The sequence below is a fragment of the Micropterus dolomieu genome, linkage group LG17, assembly GCF_021292245.1.
Source record: "Micropterus dolomieu isolate WLL.071019.BEF.003 ecotype Adirondacks linkage group LG17, ASM2129224v1, whole genome shotgun sequence".
NCBI classification, from domain to species: domain Eukaryota; kingdom Metazoa; phylum Chordata; class Actinopteri; order Centrarchiformes; family Centrarchidae; genus Micropterus; species Micropterus dolomieu.
Genome location: NC_060166.1, coordinates 17,737,459 through 17,760,142, shown reverse-complemented (window position 1 = coordinate 17,760,142; position 22,684 = coordinate 17,737,459). Strand labels below are relative to the sequence as shown.

The 22,684-nt window shown below is 40.9% G+C and overlaps 5 protein-coding genes across 11 annotated transcripts in view; 2 read left to right on the top strand and 3 right to left on the bottom strand.

Moving 5' to 3' along the window:
• agfg1a (ArfGAP with FG repeats 1a) overlaps window positions 1-5,737 on the bottom strand; it is a 25,681-nt gene extending 19,944 nt beyond the window's left edge. For 2 of the 5 annotated variants that reach the window (XM_046074268.1, XM_046074270.1), the window contains exon 1: window positions 5,366-5,735. In XM_046074268.1, coding sequence (XP_045930224.1) covers window positions 5,366-5,532 — 167 coding nt within the window. In that variant the 5' untranslated portion in view covers window positions 5,533-5,735. Of the gene's footprint in view, window positions 1-5,365 lie in introns of all 5 variants that reach the window. The other 3 variants (XM_046074266.1, XM_046074267.1, XM_046074269.1) reach the window with 3 other exon arrangements.
• Window positions 5,738-6,757: 1,020 nt separating this feature from the next.
• Window positions 6,758-9,050, bottom strand: mrpl44 (mitochondrial ribosomal protein L44). The gene is made up of 4 exons (XM_046074275.1): window positions 8,843-9,050; window positions 7,984-8,452; window positions 7,678-7,856; window positions 6,758-7,417 (listed from the first exon to the last, which is right to left on the bottom strand). Exons 1-4 carry the CDS (start codon window positions 9,016-9,018, stop codon window positions 7,243-7,245), a joined length of 999 nt encoding a protein of 332 aa, XP_045930231.1. The 5' UTR covers window positions 9,019-9,050; the 3' UTR covers window positions 6,758-7,242.
• Window positions 9,051-9,124: 74 nt separating this feature from the next.
• dnaaf1 (dynein axonemal assembly factor 1) lies at window positions 9,125-11,321 on the top strand. Its single transcript, XM_046074155.1, has 3 exons — window positions 9,125-9,136; window positions 9,283-10,234; window positions 10,328-11,321. Exons 1-3 carry the CDS (start codon window positions 9,125-9,127, stop codon window positions 11,215-11,217), a joined length of 1,854 nt encoding a protein of 617 aa, XP_045930111.1. The 3' UTR covers window positions 11,218-11,321.
• A 495-nt stretch (window positions 11,322-11,816) lies between these two features.
• Window positions 11,817-17,022, bottom strand: mffa (mitochondrial fission factor a). Of its 3 annotated transcripts, XM_046074110.1 has the most exons (8): window positions 16,806-17,022; window positions 15,969-16,186; window positions 15,123-15,292; window positions 14,933-15,024; window positions 13,785-13,949; window positions 12,851-12,907; window positions 12,522-12,606; window positions 11,817-12,418 (listed from the first exon to the last, which is right to left on the bottom strand). In XM_046074110.1, the coding sequence occupies exons 2-8, from the start codon at window positions 16,180-16,182 to the stop codon at window positions 12,287-12,289; spliced, it is 915 nt and encodes a 304-aa protein (XP_045930066.1). In that variant the 5' UTR covers window positions 16,183-16,186; window positions 16,806-17,022; the 3' UTR covers window positions 11,817-12,286. The 3 variants fall into 3 exon arrangements, with proteins under 3 accessions (XP_045930066.1, XP_045930067.1, XP_045930068.1); XM_046074111.1 differs by lacking the exon at window positions 13,785-13,949 and having other exon boundaries at window positions 16,806-17,017; XM_046074112.1 differs by lacking the exons at window positions 12,851-12,907; window positions 13,785-13,949 and having other exon boundaries at window positions 16,806-17,013.
• A 984-nt stretch (window positions 17,023-18,006) lies between these two features.
• megf6 (multiple EGF like domains 6) overlaps window positions 18,007-22,684 on the top strand; it is a 58,192-nt gene continuing 53,514 nt past the window's right edge. Inside the window, exons 1-4 of the mRNA XM_046074109.1 lie at window positions 18,007-18,127; window positions 19,198-19,332; window positions 19,872-19,981; window positions 20,425-20,529. Of these exons, the coding sequence (XP_045930065.1) occupies window positions 18,051-18,127; window positions 19,198-19,332; window positions 19,872-19,981; window positions 20,425-20,529 (427 nt within the window). The 5' untranslated portion in view covers window positions 18,007-18,050. The remainder of the gene's footprint in view (window positions 18,128-19,197; window positions 19,333-19,871; window positions 19,982-20,424; window positions 20,530-22,684) is intronic.

Genomic DNA, 22,684 nt, shown 5'->3' with positions numbered 1-22,684 from the left:
AGTTTTAGAGCACTTCATGCTTCCTGCTGCTGACCAACTTTATGGAGATGCAGATTTCATTTTCCAACAGGACTTGGCACCTGCACACAGTGCCAAAGCTACCAGTACCTGGTTTAAGGACCATGGTATCCCTGTTAATTGGCCAGCAAACTCGCCTGACCTTAACCCTATAGAAAATCTATGGGGTATTGTGAAGAGGAAGATGCGATACGCCAGACCCAACAATGCAGAAGAGCTGAAGGCCACTATCAGAGCAACCTGGGCTCTCATAACACCTGAGCAGTGCCACAGACTGATCGACTCCATGCCACGCCGCATTGCTGCAGTAATTCAGGCAAAAGGAGCCCCAACTAAGTATTGAGTGCTGTACATGCTAATACTTTTCATGTTCATACTTTTCAGTTGGCCAACATTTCTAAAAATCCTTTTTTTGTATTGGTCTTAAGTAATATTCTAATTTTCTGAGATACTGAATTTGGGATTTTCATTAGTTGTCAGTTATAATAATCACAATTAAATGAAATAAACATTTGAAATATATCAGTCTGTGTGCAATGAATGAATATCCAAGTTTCACTTTTTGAATGAAATTACTGAAATAAATCAACTTTTTGATGATATTCTAATTATATGACCAGCACCTGTATGACACAGCTTTTAAAACACTGATCACTCTAATGTATTTGTATAACGAGCTGCAAAGTGGTCACAGATGCACACAGAGGATGGCTAGTCTGAGTATGTTTTGAACAAACAGCGGCGGGGCTGGAGGGGATTTACGTAGAAATCTTTACACTGTGCTTGTAAATAATGTCTCTGGTTCGCAATAATCTATTTTTAAGGGGCATATGAGACTAAATTGGCATGTAGAGCCCTGCTTATCTAAACATGGAGTAGATCCATGGGAACTTTAACAACTTGTGCCCAGTTATGTCATGCTTGTTACACTTTCTGAATAGACAGTTAAGGCTGAATGAATGCCACAAACAGAAAACACCTTAATACAAGTGCTATATTACAACATTTACAGGAACTTCCATGTAAATGAAAAGATGCCTAATCCCCAAATCAATCAAAAGACAAAACAATTATAATCAATCAATTCACACTTTCAATTACTTGTCAAATAAAAAAAATAGACATTGCTGGCTGCACCTTCCCAAATGTGGAGACTTTGGGGTTTGGAGGCTGTTGGTAAAACAAAATAAACAAGACATCACTTAAGGTTCTTCAGGTTAATCTAATGGATTTTTTAATATTAGTTACAGCCCTGTTTGGATTATTCCAGACAAAACCATATCTAAAGCAAGAAACAATAAACTTGCTGTGGTGAAACAGAAGATTGAGTGTATTTGAGCTTTAAATGCATTTTTCAGCGCCCAGAGGTAGATGAGTGATCAGATCCCGATCTTATGAAGCTGAAACTAGGTCAGATACACAGAGAAAGCTCCACAGCCCTTAAGGTCTAAACATAACGGCAGCATCTTTAACCAATTGTCCAGGAATTCTAATACTGGCTACTTTGTTACTTTGTTTGTACTGTTTTTGTTCATTTACTGTATTTAATTTTTTTTGACAGTGACAATACATTTAAAATGCAATACATCATATCTGCCTGCTTTGTTACATTCAGAGTCTTTTCAACTTTGAAAAAGTCTTATCCACAAACAGGCTCTGCAAAAGGTTGAATCATCTTATAATCAGGGTCGTATAACATCCAGCGACTGTGGTGTACAGCATAACTGTCAGGTGATTCCTGTATTCTGTATTCCTGTCTGGTACTGCGACACAATGTTATAGTCCCACAGTCCACACGCCCCATTTCTACTGGACAAATTTGCGATAGTATTCAGTGACAGTAGGATTATTTTGTGTGGAGAATTAAACGACAGCAGTAACTAGTCATTGGTAAAAATAAAGAACTAATAAAATATCTTCTTACGTCAACATCAACAATGTCTGTAACACAGAGATTAAGGATTTAATCAAACCATTGCTCAGCCTAAGTTGCTAAGTTGTTCACATCATGTTTACTGGGTAGCGTAGTGTATCAGAGAAGAGTAGCCTACCACATATTGTCCAGTAAAATAATTATGAGCTAGTCGCTACAGTACATCAGACCAGCTCATCCGGGAAAATGCCGCTCATTTGCATATTGTAAGAGCTCCAGGGTGAGAGAAACTGGCAACGTTAAGAGAGGAGAGGCTATGCACCATCTTTTACTTTGCTGCTTTAAGTTCCCACAAAAGAATGTCCATTACACTTTATTTAACAATTTTTGTTACCTGTTATCACAGATAATACCAATTCTCATTTTCATGGCTTACTACCATTTATGCCAAGTTACACCCTGACCAATCTGTCATCCCAACAACGCTTTAAATGTTAGGGGCACGGAAAAACCCAGCATGCTCAGTAGAAGAGTTCAAGTCATATCATATCCCATTGCTTCATTTTAGCAAAAACATTTGGGTCAATGACACCTCTCCACCTATGTCACGCTGTATTATTCAGTGTTGGGAGTCATGGTTACACAGGAACACATAGGCCAAGTGGGGTTACTTCCTTCTGTGAGCAGTTCTGCAGAAGGAAACATTGTGTGTGGTGTTCCTCCTGGGAACGCCTCCACCTTCATAAGGAATGTGTTTACACAGCAGATTCCAACTCTGCCCGTTGAGCAACTGCAACTATGGTGGGGGGAGGAGGGGGGTTGTTACATGGTAGGTAGTTATGTCCCTGCTATCACCCCTAAACAATTAAAGGCTGTTACTCCCCAAACTGCAAGTCAAAGATGCAAAGGGTAAACAACTTCTATAAATATCAAATCATTTCTATGATTGTCTCAAAAGTGTATCTACCTCTAAAATATACTGTATAGGGCTTTTAAAAAAAACTTGCAACATAATCTGGAGAGTATCTGTGTTGGCAGGCTTTGCTTTCAAAATAAAGCAAACACTACTTTTATTCATAAAGCAGTCATAGTGGGTAATCAAGACATTAACCAAACCACTGTTATCAAGTCTGAGCATGAATCTTTGCCTCTCTTGAATTAAAAGTAAAGTGAGAGGCAGACAGTGACATCTCGGCCACTTCCTGTGACACATAACAGCACATGCTACTGATGTAGCAGCAAGGTGGGGTCATACCACTTCCTGAGTCTACAATCACATCAGGTTTCCTGCATACATCAGACAGACCTCAATCCTTTCAAAACCACATGCTTCTGCTGGGAAGATTTTTGCCTATGAAATAGTTTTGTCTTAATAAAAAGTGAGTGAGAAAGACCTCAGGAAAGAAAGGGTGTGTGTGAAGTGTGATCTCAAAATATAAAAGAACTCAATTAACTCACATTACAGACTAATACCATAGGGTGAGCAGATGGGATATTCACAGTGGAGTCCCCACGGACCCACTGGCGAAGTGAAATAGAGGACAAACTCTGCCCATCAGCAAACTCACCATTAATCTCAGTCTTTTCAGTGCTACATAGCCTTTACGTCGTTCCAAAGTGGAGACAGCTAAAACCGTTTGGACAGATTAAGGTCACAAACCTAATCAAACAACGGCTGTATCTTAGGCAAAGGCTGAAGAATAAACAATATCAAATTGTGTCAAATGTTCCTCTGTCGATGAATGAAAATCAGTGCAGAATTACAGAAAAACATTACCTTTCCACTGCAACGTTATTAGAATAATCGTTATTCACCAATGGAAAATGGCACGGTGAGTTCCACGAAGCTTTAAGAAGGACCAGTGCAGGCTGCTGCAGACTATGTGAATGACCAGAACAGGATGGACGGATGAACCACTTATTGAGTTACCTGCTAATTGCCCACTGCCAATTTACTCTTCTCAAATGTCTTGTGTCCAAGGTAAACATTTGTGAGCAAAGATGGGACTTGGGTGGGAAAGAGAGGACCACGGTTCTGGATTTTAACAATTAGAGACACCACCATACCTATGATGCTATGTTTATAAGCAGATTTGGGGGGTTTTTAAAAATCATGTGCATTAATTGTCCTTCTTGCAAGACTGCTGTACAGTTGGAAAACTGAGCTGAATGTTGTCAGCATGTACATGGGCATAATTTGGTTTCCAGCAAACCAAATACCATTACACTACCACAAGAAGGGAGCTTAATCTCCAAAAGTATATAGATTAGTAAAGTAAGACAGTAATAAACTTGCAGATTAGCACAATAACATGCAATATAGATAATAGCATCCATGTTGTATGTAAATGTGTCGTGTCCTGTGCAATAGGCCAAAAACCATCCTGTTTAATAAATTGTCATTACTATGTCACAACACTTTGGATTTCTTTCTAAACGTGGCCAGCATCACATGTACCCACAATACAAAACCTTTTAAACTAGCAACATCTGACAAGTGAAATGAGGTGGGATATCTTTAGCTTAATAAAAAGAAAAAGAATACTTTACTAATCCCAAATCACAAGCTACAGATGCTTGTTGTTACACAACTGCACAGCAAAGACTGAAGTCATGCCATCTACAGTTAAAACACCCAGATACACTGAAACTATTAGTGCTGTGGACAGAATATTTAAAATATGGTTTTAATATAGCCGATTAGCCTTGCGTGTATTTTTGTCAATAAACGTTACAACTCTTAGAGACAGACTAGTGTAATACTTCTGATGTTAGATCTGACGCAAAAATAGAGGACTGGACTAAATACCACTGGTGATGGCATGAAAAGCAGCATTACATTCGCACTGTCATCTCCAAAGTATGTCGCTTTCCCACGCCCAATTGTCTACCACCATTTAACATGTAGCATCAAATGTATAACTCTCGGCATGGTCCTGTGGAGTATATTTAGGTTAACAAAAAGCTAACTTGCAAATCCGTGGATATAACATGAGACCTCGACCAACAGATCATTTCAATATTTATTCATGCGTCTTTGTCTTTCTTTATGGGGGTGGGGGGGGTTCACCATAACCAAATCAGTCAGTCACCTCAGTAACAAAGTGGCCAGGCGTTTCCAGCAACTGGTAGCAGCAGCCGGCTAACTTAAGTTACTGTAGACCTGGCTTGCAAGTGGCAGATAAATGCACTGGCTAGAACTGGAAGCTAAACTTAGCTAGCATCTAGGGTGGTTGCTATGTTAGCTTGCTGCGCTGAACACAGACACATCTATCTAAGTTACCCCGCCCAACACATCACAGCAAGACAGTGTCACAAGAGCTAAACTCACGCTGGCACTAACGTGTCCAGATACCCGTTTAACGTTAGCTAGGGCTAGCTGGCTAACGGGTGCCGTATGTAGCGTACCAAAAGCGTTACATCGTGTGCGCCATGTCTAAGCTAAGGAGGTCATTCAGCAACTTGAAAACTTACAGGATGCCAGAGCAGGAGGTACATACGAAGGAGCCCACAGTCATATTGGCATAGGTTGGGCCGCGCTGGTCGCAGTCAAAGCACTTTCTGTTGGGTGGCAAACTCGTCATTTCTCTCAGCATCTTCAGGTGTTTCTCCTCTTGTTTTCGTTTCGCACTCGCCGCCATGGTTAAGGGATATACAGCACGATTAAATAAAACCGGGGAAACGGGCGGGTTAGCTACAACTAAAACAAAGAACTGTGCTTTTTTTCACGGTTGACGGTCCGTGAGAAAGAGAGAGAAAGGGTAGGTGGTTCTGTCAGGGGGGCCTCGCGTATCCGCGAACAAGGAGTTTCAGGCTTTGGATCAGGTTTAATAACGGAACAAGAGGTTTCCTGCCCTCTACTTCCGCCTTCGTTTAAATCCCGTTATACAGCCTGCAACGCCTCTTTTGGGTTAGGGCCAAACTTTAGTGTCTTTCTATTCGTTACAGTCCAATAGGTGCGGTCAATCACCTCTGGTTTGTTAAGCCAATTATATCTAACACCGTTATTACTACGCAGGGTTCTACAACAATAATGTTTCTCCAACAATAATGTTTCTCCGATGTCGTGTATGTCCCTGCATGTACCTGTATGTACAGCGTAGCGCGCAGTTTTGACTAGCGTCGATGACGAAATTTTATTTTTCATTCTTGCAGTTAACCGTTACTATCTGTAGTGATGAGATCATGGAGTTGAATGGAAAACATTACAGTAAATAGAGTGCGCACGCGGTGACTTGCCCGAGGAATTTCCCGAGACAGCGGATGCCGAAGGTTATAAAAGGACATGAACTATCTTGTTTCTTCAATGAGACCTCTTTGGTTGTACTCGTGACAGTGAACAGACCGCTGCTAGTCTGTCTTTAACATATGCGCGCCGCCATGCGGATTAGCATTGTCACTGCTACACCATGGGAGACAGTCCAAAGTATATGTGGCCTTGTTTCTTTGCAACGCTTACGTTTTTATTGAAATGCGGTATTTAAATTTCAGAATAGCACAAAACACATATGTAATGAGTAGATGAAAGCATTCATGTAAAAAGCCATTGGATTTGTTAATAAAGATCACTATGACATGGTACAAAATTACTCTTACCTAAAAGAATGAGTTTAGTCCTCTGCAGAGTACTAATTCAAAGACAAATCCTACAAATCGCTGCAGTTGGGTGAATGTATTTCTTTATAGCTTAAGCAGGTGGAGAACATGAATCATTACCTGGGACTAAACTTTAAATATCCATAAAATGTTATTAAAAAAAATATATATTCTAGATATCAAGTTGATAGCCACACAATCAAGTCTCATAAAGGCATACACAATAATATAAAAAGAATATATAGATATAGAATACGAAAATAGACATGATCCAAAAAGTGTCCATGAACAGAGTCATGACACACATATTTATTACTTTTTATTACAGATGAGCAACATATTTTAACAGAATACCAAGTAAACAAGTTGGCAATTGCATTATTTACAAGGACGACAACATATCAGGTCTATTTTGTGCCATGGACTGCTAAAGCTATAGGTTATTAGCCCAGGTAATCTATTACTGAACTTTACTCTTGAATATGTCATCAAATTTATTCACAGACGCATAGATTAGATTTCTGTGAGATGGCTACAGTGGAAACCTGGATCTTACACTATAGTCGCACTTTTTACTTGGACAATAAGGCTTATTTTGCTCTCCTTTGTCTGGGGGAACTGACTTTTAAATAACCAACAGAAACAATCCTGACAAGTGCACCATTACACTCATGATTAATGACCTTATTTTCCTTTACATTCTCCCTATTGTCCATAGCAAGTCTGTAGTCCACAGTAAAATACTTGTTACTTCATTAATTTCTGCTGACTGATTGGATTAATGGCTGCTGATGCTTCTGTGGTGGAGAAAAGTCAAAAGGTCTGCGGTTCTCAGTGTAGCCGTAGAGTTTCCGGAGGGCCACGCGAGCCGCCTCTTCCTCAGCTGCTACAAGTGTCTCTCCTGGACCCTGAGCCAGAAGCTTCTTGTCGCTGAATCAACACACAGATATAAAAAAATAAAAAAATAAAAATAAACCACAAAAAAAGTAAAATAGTCAGATTACACACAAAACATTTTTAACCATCAAGTCTTATGAATTATCTGCATGTCACTAAAATGTCAAATGTGCAACTTATGATGTAAATTGATTTTAGGACATGTGAGCTCTGACTCCATCCTTTTTTCCCCCTCCACAGTAAATCTTCATTTGCTGTACTTTGTATAACAGCATCCACAACAGCATGCATACCTGTACAAGCCGACAAAGTATAACGGCAGGACAGTACTGGCTCCAGCAGACCGGATGAGGCGGGGCTCTGGCAGAGGAATGTTCCTCTTAGTAAGCTCCTCCACCAGTAGTCCCATGGGGTTGACAACTGTCCACATATCAAACAGTTCCTTCCCTATCAGCTGAGTGACCAGGAAATCCTACAGAGAGGGGGGGGAAGGTGCAGGTGGGGGAGAGGAAAAAGAAATATGTCATACTGCTGTACAAATATAGCCTACTGATGAAACTAAAGGAGGAACACATGATCCACTGCAGCAAGCCACTTACTCTGAGGAAAAATCCAGTTCGCTCTGCTCCACTGCTCTCCTGTAGAGTTCCAACCACTGCCATGAATGTAGCATGAAGCACATCATCGGGAACAGGGCATTCTGCACTCATGGTGAGGTCTTCAATGCCGAGATTTCTTGCTACATAAGCCACAACTGCTGAACTGCTGAGGTGCCCTACGATACTCTCCACCCCCTCACTTGGCAGGCTCGGGAAGCTGGCCCTGCACCAGTCGGTCAGGAAGCTTTCAGTGAAAGACGCACCCTTTTTACTCATCTTAATATTGTCTTTCAGAACGAGAGCGGTGGTCTCAGAGTCCATGCCTAACCCCTGCCTCCTCTCTTGCTCCGCCTGCAGGTAACAGGGATTGACAAAGGCTGTTTTCAGTAGCTCTAGGGAGAAGCTCTCGTTGAGGCGGCTGCTGAAAGCCTGTACCTCAGCATGGTAATCCCAGTTAGGCTGTTGAGAGCTATAGGAAAGTCAAACAGAAAATGGTTATTACTTCTGAATGGTGCTGTTGGGGTTATGCAAAAAAACAACAAAATAAAATCTATAATTTGAGCTGACAGACAGAATTCATACTTAATACAAAATTCTTAAATATAAAATTATGCAAAAAAAAATTGGAGGCACACATTGGGTCCTAGCAACGCACCTGAGTTGGAAAACTTAACAACACACACGCTGCTTAACAAGTCTGCACTGACAAAGTTTGTAATGTAACTACACTATTGAATCTATATGAAGTCTACTTAATCGGCTTATAGGAACAAACACAATGTCTTATATATCAACTTCAGTGCATGCATGGCCTTGAGACGCTCTCTAGTGAACTCTTGTTAGCTAACGTTAGCCTCACCGTGGTTTCGGTGGTGGAGGTCCTTCGAGCTTTAACTTCTTGGCCATGAGGTATGTGTATGCTTTCATCCATCGCTTTTTCTCTCTAACCTGTGTAAACGATATGCTTCGGCAAACACGCTGGCAGTGAATTCCTAAGGTCAGCGCGCCACGATTTAGTATGTAGCCGGACGCCATGTTGACCACTGACAGCGGTGCAACACCTACAGCGGTCCGACACGGAACAAGAAACAATAATATTCGGTCAGCCAGACCGTTCCTACCGTAATGACCAAGCGTTACCATGGAAACAAACGTAAACGATAGCTTAGACAGCAGATTTCAGACTGACATTTACGGGACTATAAATTTTGCAGACTGCTAGAATTCATACACAAAATAAGTAGAAAGTATTTCTGTTTCTCCTGCTTGTTAACTTAATTTGACATACTGTCGGCGTAGTCCACTGCTGAAGTCCAGGAAACGATGGGAGATAAAGTAGCGACAGCGACTCAGATGGAAAGTGGAGATGCCGTCAAAGATGGAGTGGATTCCGTGATAAAGGATGGAGCTGAAGAAAACAAGGACAATAACAAACTTCAAAGCCCACTTCAAGAGAAAAGGGGGAAATATTCAGGGCCACGAATGACCAAGGAATTTCTGAAAGACCTTTGCAAGCAGAACAAACTTTACTTAACACCTTGCCTGAATGACACCTTGTATCTGCATTTCAAAGGTTTCTCCACCATTGAGAACTTAGAGGAGTACACAGGCCTGAAGTGTCTCTGGCTGGAAAGTAATGGCTTTCAACGCATTGAGAACCTGGGTGCCCAGACTGATCTGCGCTGCTTGTTCCTTCAGCAGAACCTCATAAACAAGCTGGAAAACCTTGAACCTCTGAAAAAGCTCTGCACCCTGAATATCTCCAACAACTACATACACACCATACAGCACATCTCCTGCCTCCCCGACCTGAGCACTCTGCAGATTGCCCACAACAAGCTGCAGACTGTGGGGGACATAGAGCATCTGAGCCTATGTCTGGCAATCAGTGTGCTGGACATGTCTCACAATCTGTTATGTGACCCTGAGATCCTCCGTGTTCTTGAGGCCATGCCAGAGCTGCGAGTGCTGAGTCTAATGGGAAATGAGGTGGTGAAAAAGATCCCAAACTACAGGAAGACCGTGATCGTGCACCTCAAGCAACTCACCTTCCTCGATGATCGCCCTGTGTTCCTCAAAGACAGGGCATGTGCAGAGGCATGGGCAGTGGGAGGGCTGGAAGCTGAGCGCAAAGAGAGGGAGCAATGGGAAACACGAGAGAGGAGAAAGATTCAGGACAGCTTGGATGGTATGGCAAAGATTCGAAGTGAAGCCCAGAAGAGACAGCGTCTCCAAGAGCTACAGGAGAAAGGTGAAGTGGCTTTAACTTTTACTAACCTAGTGCACATACACAGAGTAAATGTGGATTTGCATCACTATACACTATAATCTGTTTTTATTTCAGGGGTGGCTGAGGCTCCCACTACTCCGGAGACTCAATGTGAGGAAAACAACACCCATCTTTTGACTGATGGAGGGAAGATCCAAGCCTTTGTGCAGGACAGCCTGGATGCCCATGAAGAGTTCTTGCAGCGTCAGTCAACACAGGGGCATCAGCCAAACAGTGAGCATCCAGATGCAGAGCAGCCAGGTCAAAAGTTGCAGAGAGAGCAGTCAGAGAAAAATGACCAGGACAAATCACAGGTAAAGCAGCCTGTCGGAGAGGAGAAAGAAGGGGTGAATCCAGAGCATCCAGCACAAGAGCAAGAAAGTGTTGCAGGAAAGAAAATAGCAGAAGATAAAAAACAACACCAGTCCGGTCAAATCCAGTTCATAAGAAATGATGCGGAGAGAGAGCCGGCATACATGAGTGAGCAGTTTGACAAGAAACAGCCTTCTCTGGTCAGGGTGACTCCACTTGAAGCAGACAAGGTTGTACGAGCACATGTCCCCGGACCACTGGTTACAGAGCTGGAGGATGCAGAGCAACTGGAAACCATTCACCTTCCACTACATCACTCACTGTGTATTGACGACCTGCCTGATCTGGAGGACGTGGACACAGAAGACTTCACGTCGATGTTCTCTCCTCAGCAAGTGTTCAAACCAAAAGTAGAGGTGGCATCAGGAGGCAATAGTGAGGATGAACCAACTGGGAATCAGAGGGAGGGCATCACCACCTTCAGTCCAGGTACAAATTTACTCTTTTTTATGAGTGGCTCTAACAAGTCTTCATCATTGGTGTATCCAGAGGACGAGAATGCCTGTGAGCCACAGCTTTTTCAACCAGTGAGAAAGTCCAAAACAAACCAAACCTCTTCTCCACCACGCTGCCTGATTGAGGAGCTGAATTGATGCTTTCAAGGTGCTTCAAATTAAATGTCTTAGTGCTGACAGGCAATAGACCAGCTGTGTGAAAAGCCTGCTTTAATTAAAAAAAAAAAAAAAAAAAAAAAAAAGGTAGTAATATTTTTATCTGTTGAAAATAGTGAAAATTGTTCAGCATATTTGTGTTAAACATTTTAAAGCCAGTTTGTTTATGTTTCTTAATTGTAACACTGTGTGAAAACAGAATAAACCTTACTTCATCAGGCCACGTCTCTTTAATGTTTCCTTAAGTTGCAATAACAGCTTTATACCTTCATATTAGGATAAGAGATGTTAATAACTTTTTAATAATAATAATTATTATTTTTAATCAACTGTACACTGGCTACACTTCAGTTAGTTTTTAGTGCATCTAAAGAAAAAAAAAAAGACATTAATATACATTTATGGAAAATGAAATTGCGATTAAAATATTAAAACCAGCGTAAATAAAAACTGGAAAGAAAGTTACATTTCATCCAGTGTCAGACACGTGTGAGACATATATTCTTTTTCATATATCAGCAGAATTATAGTGATGTGTGTGCATTTCATTTAATGCATCAATAAAAATACAGGACAAAACATCGTATGTATGGTTTTACTAAATTCCATTACATGTCCAGGTTCAACTCACATATTACTCTGTCCGCAATAAATATTCAGCATGTTACATCTCCACATTACAGCTCCGTTTTCCAATTTTGGTAAACTCTGCTGTACTGTGTCTCTGGATGGGTTCTTTCCACAGCTCTGAGTGACATGAACAAATATTTACAACACGTCATGCTTAGCGTGGAGCGAGAAGATTTGTAATAAAAACAAAACATGAGAAAACACGAGACCGGATGAAATAAGAGTAAAAAAATAAAACTGTACATGTATTAAATAAACTAAATCAAAATATCAGCCCTGTGATCCACAGGCCTTGGGCACATGTGTCACATGGTCTTCTCCTCCTACAGGGACTGAGTGCAGCGCATAGCTAACATTTGACACATTGAATAAGGGGTAGTACGTTCTTCTGTCATGGTGATGGCTGAAACGTAGGCCAGCTCTAACGTCGCAACCACACCCAGGTGTTGACGAGCCAGAAAGCTACAGTGACTGAGTACAGGATCATCTCACGCTTTGCTCTCTCCTTGTTCTCCTCTTCCAAGTGTTGGAGTCTCCGGTTCAACTTGATGAGCTAAAGATGAATAATTTAAGAAGAAAGATCGTCTTAGTCACAGTCAAAGAGGTTCCACCGTTTGCTCTCGAACCATAAGATGGAGATTTTATTAAGAACTGACCTGACGTCGAAGTGTTGTTGCATCGACCACAGTCATGTCATCAGGTCCCCCATCCAGTGAGGCTTCATATGTTGATAGTGTAAGCCTGGAAAAGAGAACAGAGTCTTTGAGAATTACACAGTACAAACAGGGCAGAGGGTATAATTTAGTACATTTTAGATATATATTGCGCAATTTCACAATAGCGACATCATTCAAATAGATGTTTTTTTTTTAATCTACCAGGACCTGATCTTATTTTCTTGACCCAACATGACAATGGAAGGAAGGAAAGGATGAGGAAAATGAGGACAAAAGGATCAGAATGAAGATAGCCAGGCTGAAGTTACCTGGATTCATGCAGGGGGTTGGAGCTTGAGGCCGACCCCCCTCGCAGTGATGGTTTGCTATAAAGGTGGGGAAAGACAGGGTTGGGAGAAGGGAAAAATAAGAGCAACATACACACGGTACAGTGTTGCATACATACATGCACACACCTTGCATGTCCTTTTCGCGTAACTATACTTGTTGCGTTGTCCTGGGAAGCAACAGGCTAATCTTTCTGGGCCTTTTACAAGGTCTTATTTAACACAAGCACTCTTAAATGAGACTGCTTGGTCATTTCTTTATCTGGTTTTCAGAAATCTTTTCCCTGCCAGACATGAGGCTAAGAATGTGGAGGAAAGTTTTGTAAATCAAACCTCTGAAGTGGGCAGAGTGTATGAACACACATTTTTAGGCCTTTTTCCCTGCTTTTGCCATATGCCTTCCTCGGGAAGGTGTAAGCTGAAATTTGTGAGTATTTTAAGGTTCTTTCTACGCCGATATAAATTCTGTAAAGTTATTTAATATGCTCTGCACATTGTCAGCTTGTTTAAAATGGTTGACAAGGCCAAGTCCAACTTAAACAAGTGGGTCAGCACAGTTTGTCTAGCAGTAATGTCAAGGACCAAACCCATTTAAACGGTAGCAATAGCAAAATGGCTACATTTTGATTAATACACGCTGTATTAATATTGTTAATGAATGTGACAAATAGTCAGTAAGATCATGTCTCATGTAAGCCTACCACACAAACACTCCCAACTTGTCAACACAACTAAGGGCCAAACAACATTTCAGACACAACAGCCCCTTCCCCTAAAAACAGGGTGCAGACGAGCAGAAATCAAAGCAGATTCAATGAGACTTTGCATAAGCAAAGACAGTTGATGCAGTCTGTGTTGCCTTTTTTCCAATTTCTTTTTTTAAAAGCAAATAATGACCAGATGATTGGGAGGTCACCTGCGAGGGTTCTCATCCAAGACCTCCAGGACTTGCTGGTAAGCCCGACGTGTAGTGGACTGGATGAAAGATAGAACACCGTTAGCGCTGTACAGGTTGTGTTCTTCCTCAGTCGTGGTGAGAGAGGGGCAAGGGTGGACAGTGGCCGGGGGAGGAGGGGTCACACTGCTCAGTGCCCACCATAAAGAGCAGCAAATTCAGAGGAAAAGGGAAGAAAAGGACCAAAGAGGAAAGAAAGGAAGGAGAGGGAGAGAAATAAGGAAATCTGGCCTCAACTTTACTAAGTAAAACTCATGTTAGTAATAATAGCTAGAGATTCAATCTGCCTACCACTAACAGCGCTTTACTAACATATAATACACCCAACAAAAAACAGAAACGGAAAAGGCATTGGCAAGACAATTGTTCCAATCCTGCTTAGACTACTCAAGAAAAACCACTGTCTTATTCACTGTTCAAGCCACACTAGAGCTGGTGAGCTTATCAGTAGTACCAGGACAACACATGCAGTTATGATCAGGAAAGTGTTTCCCCCCCCAAATAATTATAAAATTGTTCATATATGGAAGTCCCCATCGGATATTTATAATTTTTCACATGTAGTGTGAAGTAGGCCTACATTAAAATAAGTAAAGCTAATCTGTGTGTGCTTGACATCTGAGGAGCTTTGCTTTAAAAATGTATATCCTGTGTTTTCCTTTAACAGTTTTCCCATTGTGTGTGTGTTGTTTTGTGTCCTACAGTGTTGCTGAGAGGGGAGTGTGGTCTTCAACTGTGTTTACTAACTAAACAGCAACATCTTTCATCCTTTTTCAGTAGTACTGACATCATTAAATATTTTTAAAATCTGGAAGTGATAAAATCCTAACGGATTAGTGCGTCAAACATTTAAAATCATGGTGTTAATGGATTATTGTCAGCGACAAAAACATCTGGCTTCTGCAGCAACACCGAAAGCACCAAACGTTCTCACAACAAAACAGCTTACAACACCAGCGACCACAGACAACCAGCTACATCACAAAAGACGAAGAGACGGAAGAAAACATAGAACCAAAGCAAAGATGTAACATGCAGGCACATGCATTTAGGAGATAAGATGGAGCCGGTACCAAGCTAATGATAGCATGTCCAAGGCCAATACTCACGCGGAATCGTTGCGTAACAGCTGACTGTTATGACGGGCAGCTGCATTCTCACTGGCTGAGCGTTCCCGCCGTAATCGTCCTTGGGGCCGCAACTACAAAAATAATTTATTCGGGTTATGGTTTATAAATTGTTTAAGTCAATTTTATGCAATGTCCTTGGTAATAGGTAATTTGTTGCTTTATCACTTACCACCTCCTCGCTGTCTGGAGCTGCCCGCTGCTCCTCTTCCAGGAAGTCCAAGGGCCGCTCATTGAGGGTCAGGACTCTGGGTGGAGTCTTCAGGGACAGGGTTTCTAGTGGTGTTGACTGGATTAGGTCCAGATCCCTGGGTCTGGGGAACTGGGGGTCATTACTGTCTCCTGACAAAGGAAGGTGTGAATTGGAGTCCCGAATGAGAGACTGATGCATTTTATTCTTCACTTATCTTAAACAATGTACTGAGATTTGAATGCTTAAAGCTGGAGTAGATACGCAGCTAGCTTCTGACAGTATCCAACCGAAAATATCCCACCCCGTCCCTTCAGGCCTTCCTTTCAAATCACTTCCCCAAAATGAGTTTACAGGCAGGTAGGCCAGCCAATCATGATTGGATGATTGATACAGTTCTGCGACAGCCACAGATACTAGATGTTTTCCTATTTTGTGTCAGAGCATTTCATATGTTGATTGCTGTTGGGATTTAAAGAGAACTTCAATAAATATAACAAAAATACCTCTAAAGTAAATCATCCAACCCTATCTTTAAGCTGAATAATCACTTCTATTTTCACATAGTGAACCAATATGCCTCTAGATTTCATTTTCAGTCTTAAATAGTTCACATGATACTAATGCTGATCAGTAAAGGGGCCCCTGAAGGGTGTCCAAAGTCCTGAGCCACTGATAGAGAGATATCTAGAATCTCTCAAACAAAGTCATGTAATAGCTAGATTACAGTCAGCAGAGTTTGTGTAATAATATACTGAACACTCCTATAATACTTAATAACAGCACAGAAAACACAGCCCGTACACTGACAGAATGCAGCAAACTAACCTGAAACCACAATTCTCTCTGGGACTTGCATTATGACACTATGGGGGACCTCCTGAAATCCAACATCAGGGTCCTGGTGGGAATGAGGAGCCACTTTGAGCATCTCAGGGATGCGCATCCTCTGACTGATCCCCTCGGTGTAGTCCAGCTCATACTGGATACGGTTCATCTCCGCCATCTCTGCCGTGGGGGAAGGGAATGCTGCTCCGTTCATCTGGCTGTGTGTTTGTTCAGCAACACAGAGTTAATTGTTAGTCACAAAAAAAGGTCACACGGGGCATACAACATGCCAATGAGAGATCTTTGTGGCTTCACACAACTTTTCATGCTGCATACCCACTGGCACATCTTATTAAACTGCAACTACTACACACATATCACACAACAAGAATCTCTTCAAGGATCTCCTCAGAGATAACGTTACTGGTGCATCTGATGAGCTGTAGGCAGTAGTGTGGGATGGAAATTTGCTCTTGACACTATCATATGATGACAACGTCTTCTGACTTCGCAGGCAGACACAAAGGGGGATGTCATGAACTACTCTGGACATTGGCAGGGCATGTATTTTCTTTTACATGAATGCTAACTAATTGCTAATCGCAACAACAATATACAATTGGCTAATACTAGTGAAACTAACGTTAATACAGAATAGTTACTTGACTGATTTTGAACACGAACAATCACCAATATCTGAAGTAATTAGTAAACTGCAACTGTCTATCTCAATGGTTTAAGTAACTGTCCGGAGATCAGCTAACGTTAGATTTGGTTAGACAGCTAAACAACACATTAGCGCCATTTCAAGCTAGCGCGTTAGTTTCGATATCTTACCGTTTCGTTTCCCGCTAAGGATAGCTACCTCTCCAAAGAACAATATATATATCAAACCCTGAAGGAAATAAAAACGTCTAAATATACTCCGAATGGTACAGTTAAATGTAGGAAGTACAGACGATGGTGCTGTCAAGCATCTCCTTGTGTTGATACGAGAGAGGACCACCTCTCTTCTTCCTCAGGACTGTACTCCAAACAGGAAGTGCCAAACCTCAGCAGGAAGTGACGTCGCTTGCACCAAGCGCTGAAGTCAAAAGCAGGAACATTACATCACTGTATTTATTACAATAAACTTTATCATTACATTACATGAGATGCTGATGTTTCATTTGGTCCAAGTTTATTTATTTTTTGGTTCGATGTGTAAACAATAAGGGTAACCAATCATTTGAATTTACTCGAATTTATTTATCATAAAGTTCTCAACAGTACTCCTAATTACATGACTCGTATTGTATGTGGTAGATATTCACAATGTATATAGTATTCTAGTTTGTCTGTTACTTATTTATACTATGCACCTGTTCTTTATAGGCTTCTTCATTTTTCAGCTGGGACATTTGAATTTCCTTGTATGGATCAATAAAGTTATTAATCTGAACTAATAGCTATTTAATATAAAATATATATCTTACAGAACGCCATCATATAAATTATGCATGTTAAACATTTATTGATTTATCCTTACAATAAATTCATGTCCTATCCTGTCCTCAGAATTATTTAGTTAGTGTTGTGGTATGTACTGGACTGCATTATACTGTGTTTCTTATATTTAATCCAATCTCATTTCCTACATAAGGAGGATATAGCTTTTCAATCAAGGATATATTTATAAGAACCCTTAGGCGAGAATTTCATTTGATACAACTGGACATCACATCATGCATTTATTCAATAAATAGCCAAAAGCATGTCTGGGTGTGTTAATAATATAGGCTAGTAGATGCACAGGTCAATCTCGCGGGGGGTTTTGGGAGGTGGCCCCTTAGTGACTGTGGGTGGTGCGTTTACTAGGAGCCATTCAAAGACTGCGATTGACATGAGACAAGTCTTCCCTTTACTTAACCAGTACCGGGGAAAGCAGCTCTGGCTTCGGGAAATATAAATGCAAGACGAACATCAACGTTTGAGTCATGTCTTAAGGCGGACTTCCATAAATGTCAGGATGCTCTTCATTTGATGGACACAGAGGCTGCGCCGATTGAGTACTTCTCTCCGTGTCTGTAACCGGCTGAAATTATGTTGCCAGATATTTTGTGTGTGATATTATTCAGCACCATGCACATCGCATCATCTCTGAAGCTGCATCTTGACATGTAAGTGACGCTTTATACTTTAGATCGTTTCCACTGTTTTTAATTTGCACTTTGCCTGGATTTTACTAACGAATTAGGTGAATGAGAATGTTTTACGTTTACATGGTTTTAAATTAGAATGTAACTAGGCCTACACACTTGTGCCAGAGCCTACATATAAAGAAGTTTATTTGTCAAAGCCAAGTTTGACAAATAGTTTAACTTTTGCTTTTGTCTGTAATTCTGTTACTTTGTAGTTTTTTCTGTTCAGTGCCCACTAGGCGCCGCTCTTTCAGTTCCCATACAAGAATTGATGGGTTTTATAGCACTGCTGTAATGTGCTTCTGCATAATAGCTTCCAATGGAATGTGATTTTTTTTGTGTGTAGTACTCTACCAGAGGTTTCCAAATTTAAATAGACTGTGCTGGGCATGATTGAAGGAATCGTTTTAATTACCGGAGAAGGCGAATACTTCCTCTAATTAACTTCAGGCTACTCTGTATTGAAGCCAGATGGTTTGTGGAGGACACCTCTGGATAGTTAGGGATACCTGCACTGACAACACAGACAGATGCAGAGTACAAACCTCTGTGCTGCATAGGGAACATACACGTCAGTGAATGCATGCAGGCACATGAACATGCAAACAATGAATGAAGAAAAAAAACAATTTCCTGTTGAATTTAATTGGTTGTTTATTGCCTGCTGTAGGCAGTGTCCAAACCATAGATTGTGTTTTTCCTGGACCTTAAGTGTAAACTGGACCTTAAGCATATTGCTCCACACAGGAAGCTGTAAAATTGTTTAACAATGTGTGTGATGATGCTGATGCTTATGCAACTGAACATGTGGAAGTTCATGTCTGCTGGAATACATTGGCACTGCAACAGACTTAGGCCACCATCAGGAGTTCTGTAGCTTCCCTCTCTACTCACTCAACAATAAAAAACGTTGCCTACTCACATGCTGGTCTTGTCATATAATATAATATATAATAAGTTTTTATTTACATGTACTTCAGATTTTTTTTCAACAATTTTTTTGATTGCATCTTGTCTCCTTCTCGGTTTTGTGTGATTTCCATGTACAGGCCAAATGTTTGTGCTGACCAGGAGATGTCCATGTTGGGGGTCCGTCAGCCTTGTGTGCAAGCTTTTACCCGGATGGTTAAGGTGTGGAAACAGGGCTGTACCAGCCACAGATGGTGTATGGGCTACGAGAGAAGGTAAGAGCAAAAATTCTTCCACAGCACACACAACACTGTATTACTGACCATTACTATTCCATGAAGACATCATTCACAAGTACAGCTGCCGTAGGTTAAGTCATGATGAAGTGTTTTATACATTGACCCACTGCAAGTGTTTCAAGTCAAGTGCCATTGCCATGTTTTTGCCATTTATAAGCACAACTGGAATGACTGTTGATGGAAAGAGAGCCTCTCTTTCTCTTTGCCTGCTCAGTGGGATCAGAGATCATAATCAAAAAGTCACAAACTAGGTTCACGTTCATCTAATATGAAAAACTGGTTCCATTCTGAAAAGTAACTGTTAATTAGTACACATATAATTGATATAATGAGGTGAGGTCTTGCTATTTATAGACATTTGAATAAAACAGATATCAAATTTAATGTTATAGTGAGTTGAAATCATAAATATTTTATTCTTTACAGGTCATATTATCTTCATCAATATGCATACACTTATAATGTAACTTCCATAAAATCAAATTGTGTACTATAACATCATTTCTCCTTCTCAGGACAGCATACTACACAGTGTACAGACAGGTGTATAGCACGGAGTCACACACAGTCTACAAGTGTTGCCCTGGCTGGACTCGGAAAGGTGAAGAGATGGGCTGTCTGCATAGTGAGTAATAGCATTTTGCCTGCATATGTATCACATAAGGCTAAACTGGAGAAATGTCAATTACATTAGGCAGGAATGTAGCCAGCCCACTGACTGGATGGGGATCTTTATCATCCATACACATAGAAATGCACACAAACATGGAAACATCAGCAGCCTTATGGTATGTGATATACATCTAAATGATCTTATCCCATTAAATGAATTTAAAGCCATGTTAAAACTCCATTTAGCTAAGAAATGTCACTGCCTCATGTGAGCAGATTTTAGTCCCTGTCTTTGATATGTGATGTTTGTTTCACTCAACTGTGTTTTTATTTCTATTAAAATTGTAACTGTGCCGTCTTGGCCAGGTCTCCCACGGAAAAGAGATTAATATCTCAAAGGACTTCCTGGTATAATAAAGTAAATAAATAAAATAAAATATAATGTGGTATCTGCAGGGGTGTGTGGTGCCAATACATGTTTCAATGGAGGCCATTGTGCAGAGACTGGAGATCAGATATGTCAGTGTCCACTGGGCTTCAAAGGGACGCAATGCCAATATGGTGAGTTTTCAGATAAAAAAGTTGGTCGTGTTTATAAACCTGCTCCGTTCCTTTGCATTGCAGGCATTCATACAGTATACAGCATTGAGCTGAGTGCAGCTTTGTGTGCAACATGTTGTTTAGGCTTTAATAGGCCCAGTTCAGAACTTATGCTTTCACTTTGCAAAGGCAGAATGAGCGTGTAGTGTAGCTATGATTGGATGAGGCTGCTCTGTGGGGGTCTCTGAGCAGTAAAAGGTAGAAGAAGTGCTCTCTGGGAGGAATGATTTCCTTTGAAGGCTAGAGCCTGGAGTGCTGTGGCTAACCTAGCTGAGCCTCCACTCTATAAAAAACTGTATGTTAACGAGGGTATGTGCAGTTCTGGTTTCAAATGGTTAAGGAAGTAAAAGCCCAGAACAAATGTTGTCACATAATATGACAATATTTCACTTTAGGAATAATAGTTCAATAATTCTTTAAGTAATTAGATTACTCAAATTAGTTTTTAGTTGTGACAAGCAACTTAAAGTGAGAAGTTCAACATTTTGGTAATAGAGAAAGGCTCTTTGCGTCCTGATGGAGAGTTAGACGAGATGGTTGATACCACTCTTATATCTGTAAGGTAAATAATATGAAGCTACAGCCAGCAGCTGGTTTGCTAGCTTAACCTAAAGACTGGAAACAGAGAGAAACAGCTAACTTGGCTCTGTCCGAAGGTAACAAAATCACTGTACTAGCACCTCTAAAGCTCACTAATTAACATAGGATATATCATTTGTTTAATCTGTAGAATGACTGAATTGTAAAAATGACAATTTGCTGTTTTATGAGGGGTTATGTCCCACACTGTTTCTTGGGTGGGAGCAGTAACTTCCTGGAGTCTACACTAGTTGCCTGGCTACTTTAGAGGTGCTGGAAGGCAGATTTTTTTACCTTTGGATAAAGCCAGGCCACCTTTTTCCCCCTGTGTGCAGTCTTTGTGCTAAGCTAACTGACTGCTGGCTGTAGCCCTATAATTACAGTACTGTACAGTTATCAAAGTGGTATCAGTGTTCTCATCGAACTCCCTAGTAGGCTAAGTGAATTTCCCCAAATATCAAACTATTCATTAGATATGTATTGAATCAGCTATTATTACTTAGGGTTGGGGAGGGGAGGGTTTAAGTACCTGAGAGGTTACTAACTAACCTCAGACTCATTCTTCTAAATAATAACACCTACAGTGCAACTAAACAGTCTGAACCTGGGATCTGTCATCATTAAATGGTCAACACTTACAGTAAGCAGTAAACAAAACCTGATCTCCCCCCTTGTCTCTGGCCATTGTCTCGTCAGCGTCTGTTCTTTCTACTGTCCAAACGCCTGCGGTCTACGTCAACACGCAAACAGGAGGATGGTTGTTAGTGTTTTGGAATATTCCCGGTGAGACAGAATGGTGAACAGAGGATAATTGGTTCCTACCCCCCACATGCTTGCAAACACACACACACACACACACACACATACACACACACACACACACACACACACACACACACATACACACAGCAGATGCTCTCCTGTTTGATTCCTTGACTTTCCCAGGAGAAAGTGCCTGCCTGCCTGGGGTTTTAACATTTCACAGGAACATGTCGTTGTTTCTTAGAGGCAGCTCTCCCTTGCGTTTGTTTTGACATGGGCTCTTTGGTTTTCACACATCGGAGTGACAGATTGGGAACAGAGACATTAGATCTAATCAGAATACCTCTGTTTTTTCTTTTTCTCTTCCACATCCTGTGCTTTCATCCCTCTCAGTAAGAATTCATCTTGCTCTTCTTTTAAAACGTTTTTCCTTGTCTCATCTCTTGAGACAGATTTAACCTCACTCCTCAGCCAGAATCATTATACAAGGAGAGAGTCAGCCAATCTCCTGTGTTCAGCCAGGTTCCTCCACTGAACCTCTGCTCGGTGCAGAGACATACACCAATTATTCTTTGTTGTAAGGGATTCAGCCCAGTTGTTAAGTCATTTTAGAGCATTTTAGCTGTATTCTTATTCATAAAATTCAGTTTCAGAATCCTTTTGGAAAGTCTTGTTAGGTCCTTGTCATAATTAACATTTGCTTTGCTGTATTTCTTCAGTCCAAAATAATTAAAAAATATTAATTCAAAACAATAATTCAAATTGGTCTATATGA

Excerpts from the sequence above, each read along its gene's own strand:
- mrpl44 (XM_046074275.1), bottom strand. The coding sequence starts at position 9,018 with ATGGCGTCCGGCTACATACTAAATCGTGGCGCGCTGACCTTAGGAATT. Across the intron at positions 8,453-8,842 it reads CCTCCACCACCGAAACCACG|CTCTCAACAGCCTAACTGGG; the intron begins GTGAGGCTAACG and ends ACTTTCCTATAG. Across the intron at positions 7,857-7,983 it reads GAACTGGATTTTTCCTCAGA|GATTTCCTGGTCACTCAGCT; the intron begins GTAAGTGGCTTG and ends CCCTCTCTGTAG.
- dnaaf1 (XM_046074155.1), top strand. Across the intron at positions 10,235-10,327 it reads CCAAGAGCTACAGGAGAAAG|GGGTGGCTGAGGCTCCCACT; the intron begins GTGAAGTGGCTT and ends TTTTTATTTCAG.
- mffa (XM_046074110.1), bottom strand. The coding sequence starts at position 16,182 with ATGAACGGAGCAGCATTCCCTTCCCCCACGGCAGAGATGGCGGAGATG. Across the intron at positions 12,908-13,784 it reads TTGGATGAGAACCCTCGCAG|CAAACCATCACTGCGAGGGG; the intron begins GTGACCTCCCAA and ends CCACCTTTATAG. Across the intron at positions 12,607-12,850 it reads AACCCCCTGCATGAATCCAG|GCTTACACTATCAACATATG; the intron begins GTAACTTCAGCC and ends TCTCTTTTCCAG.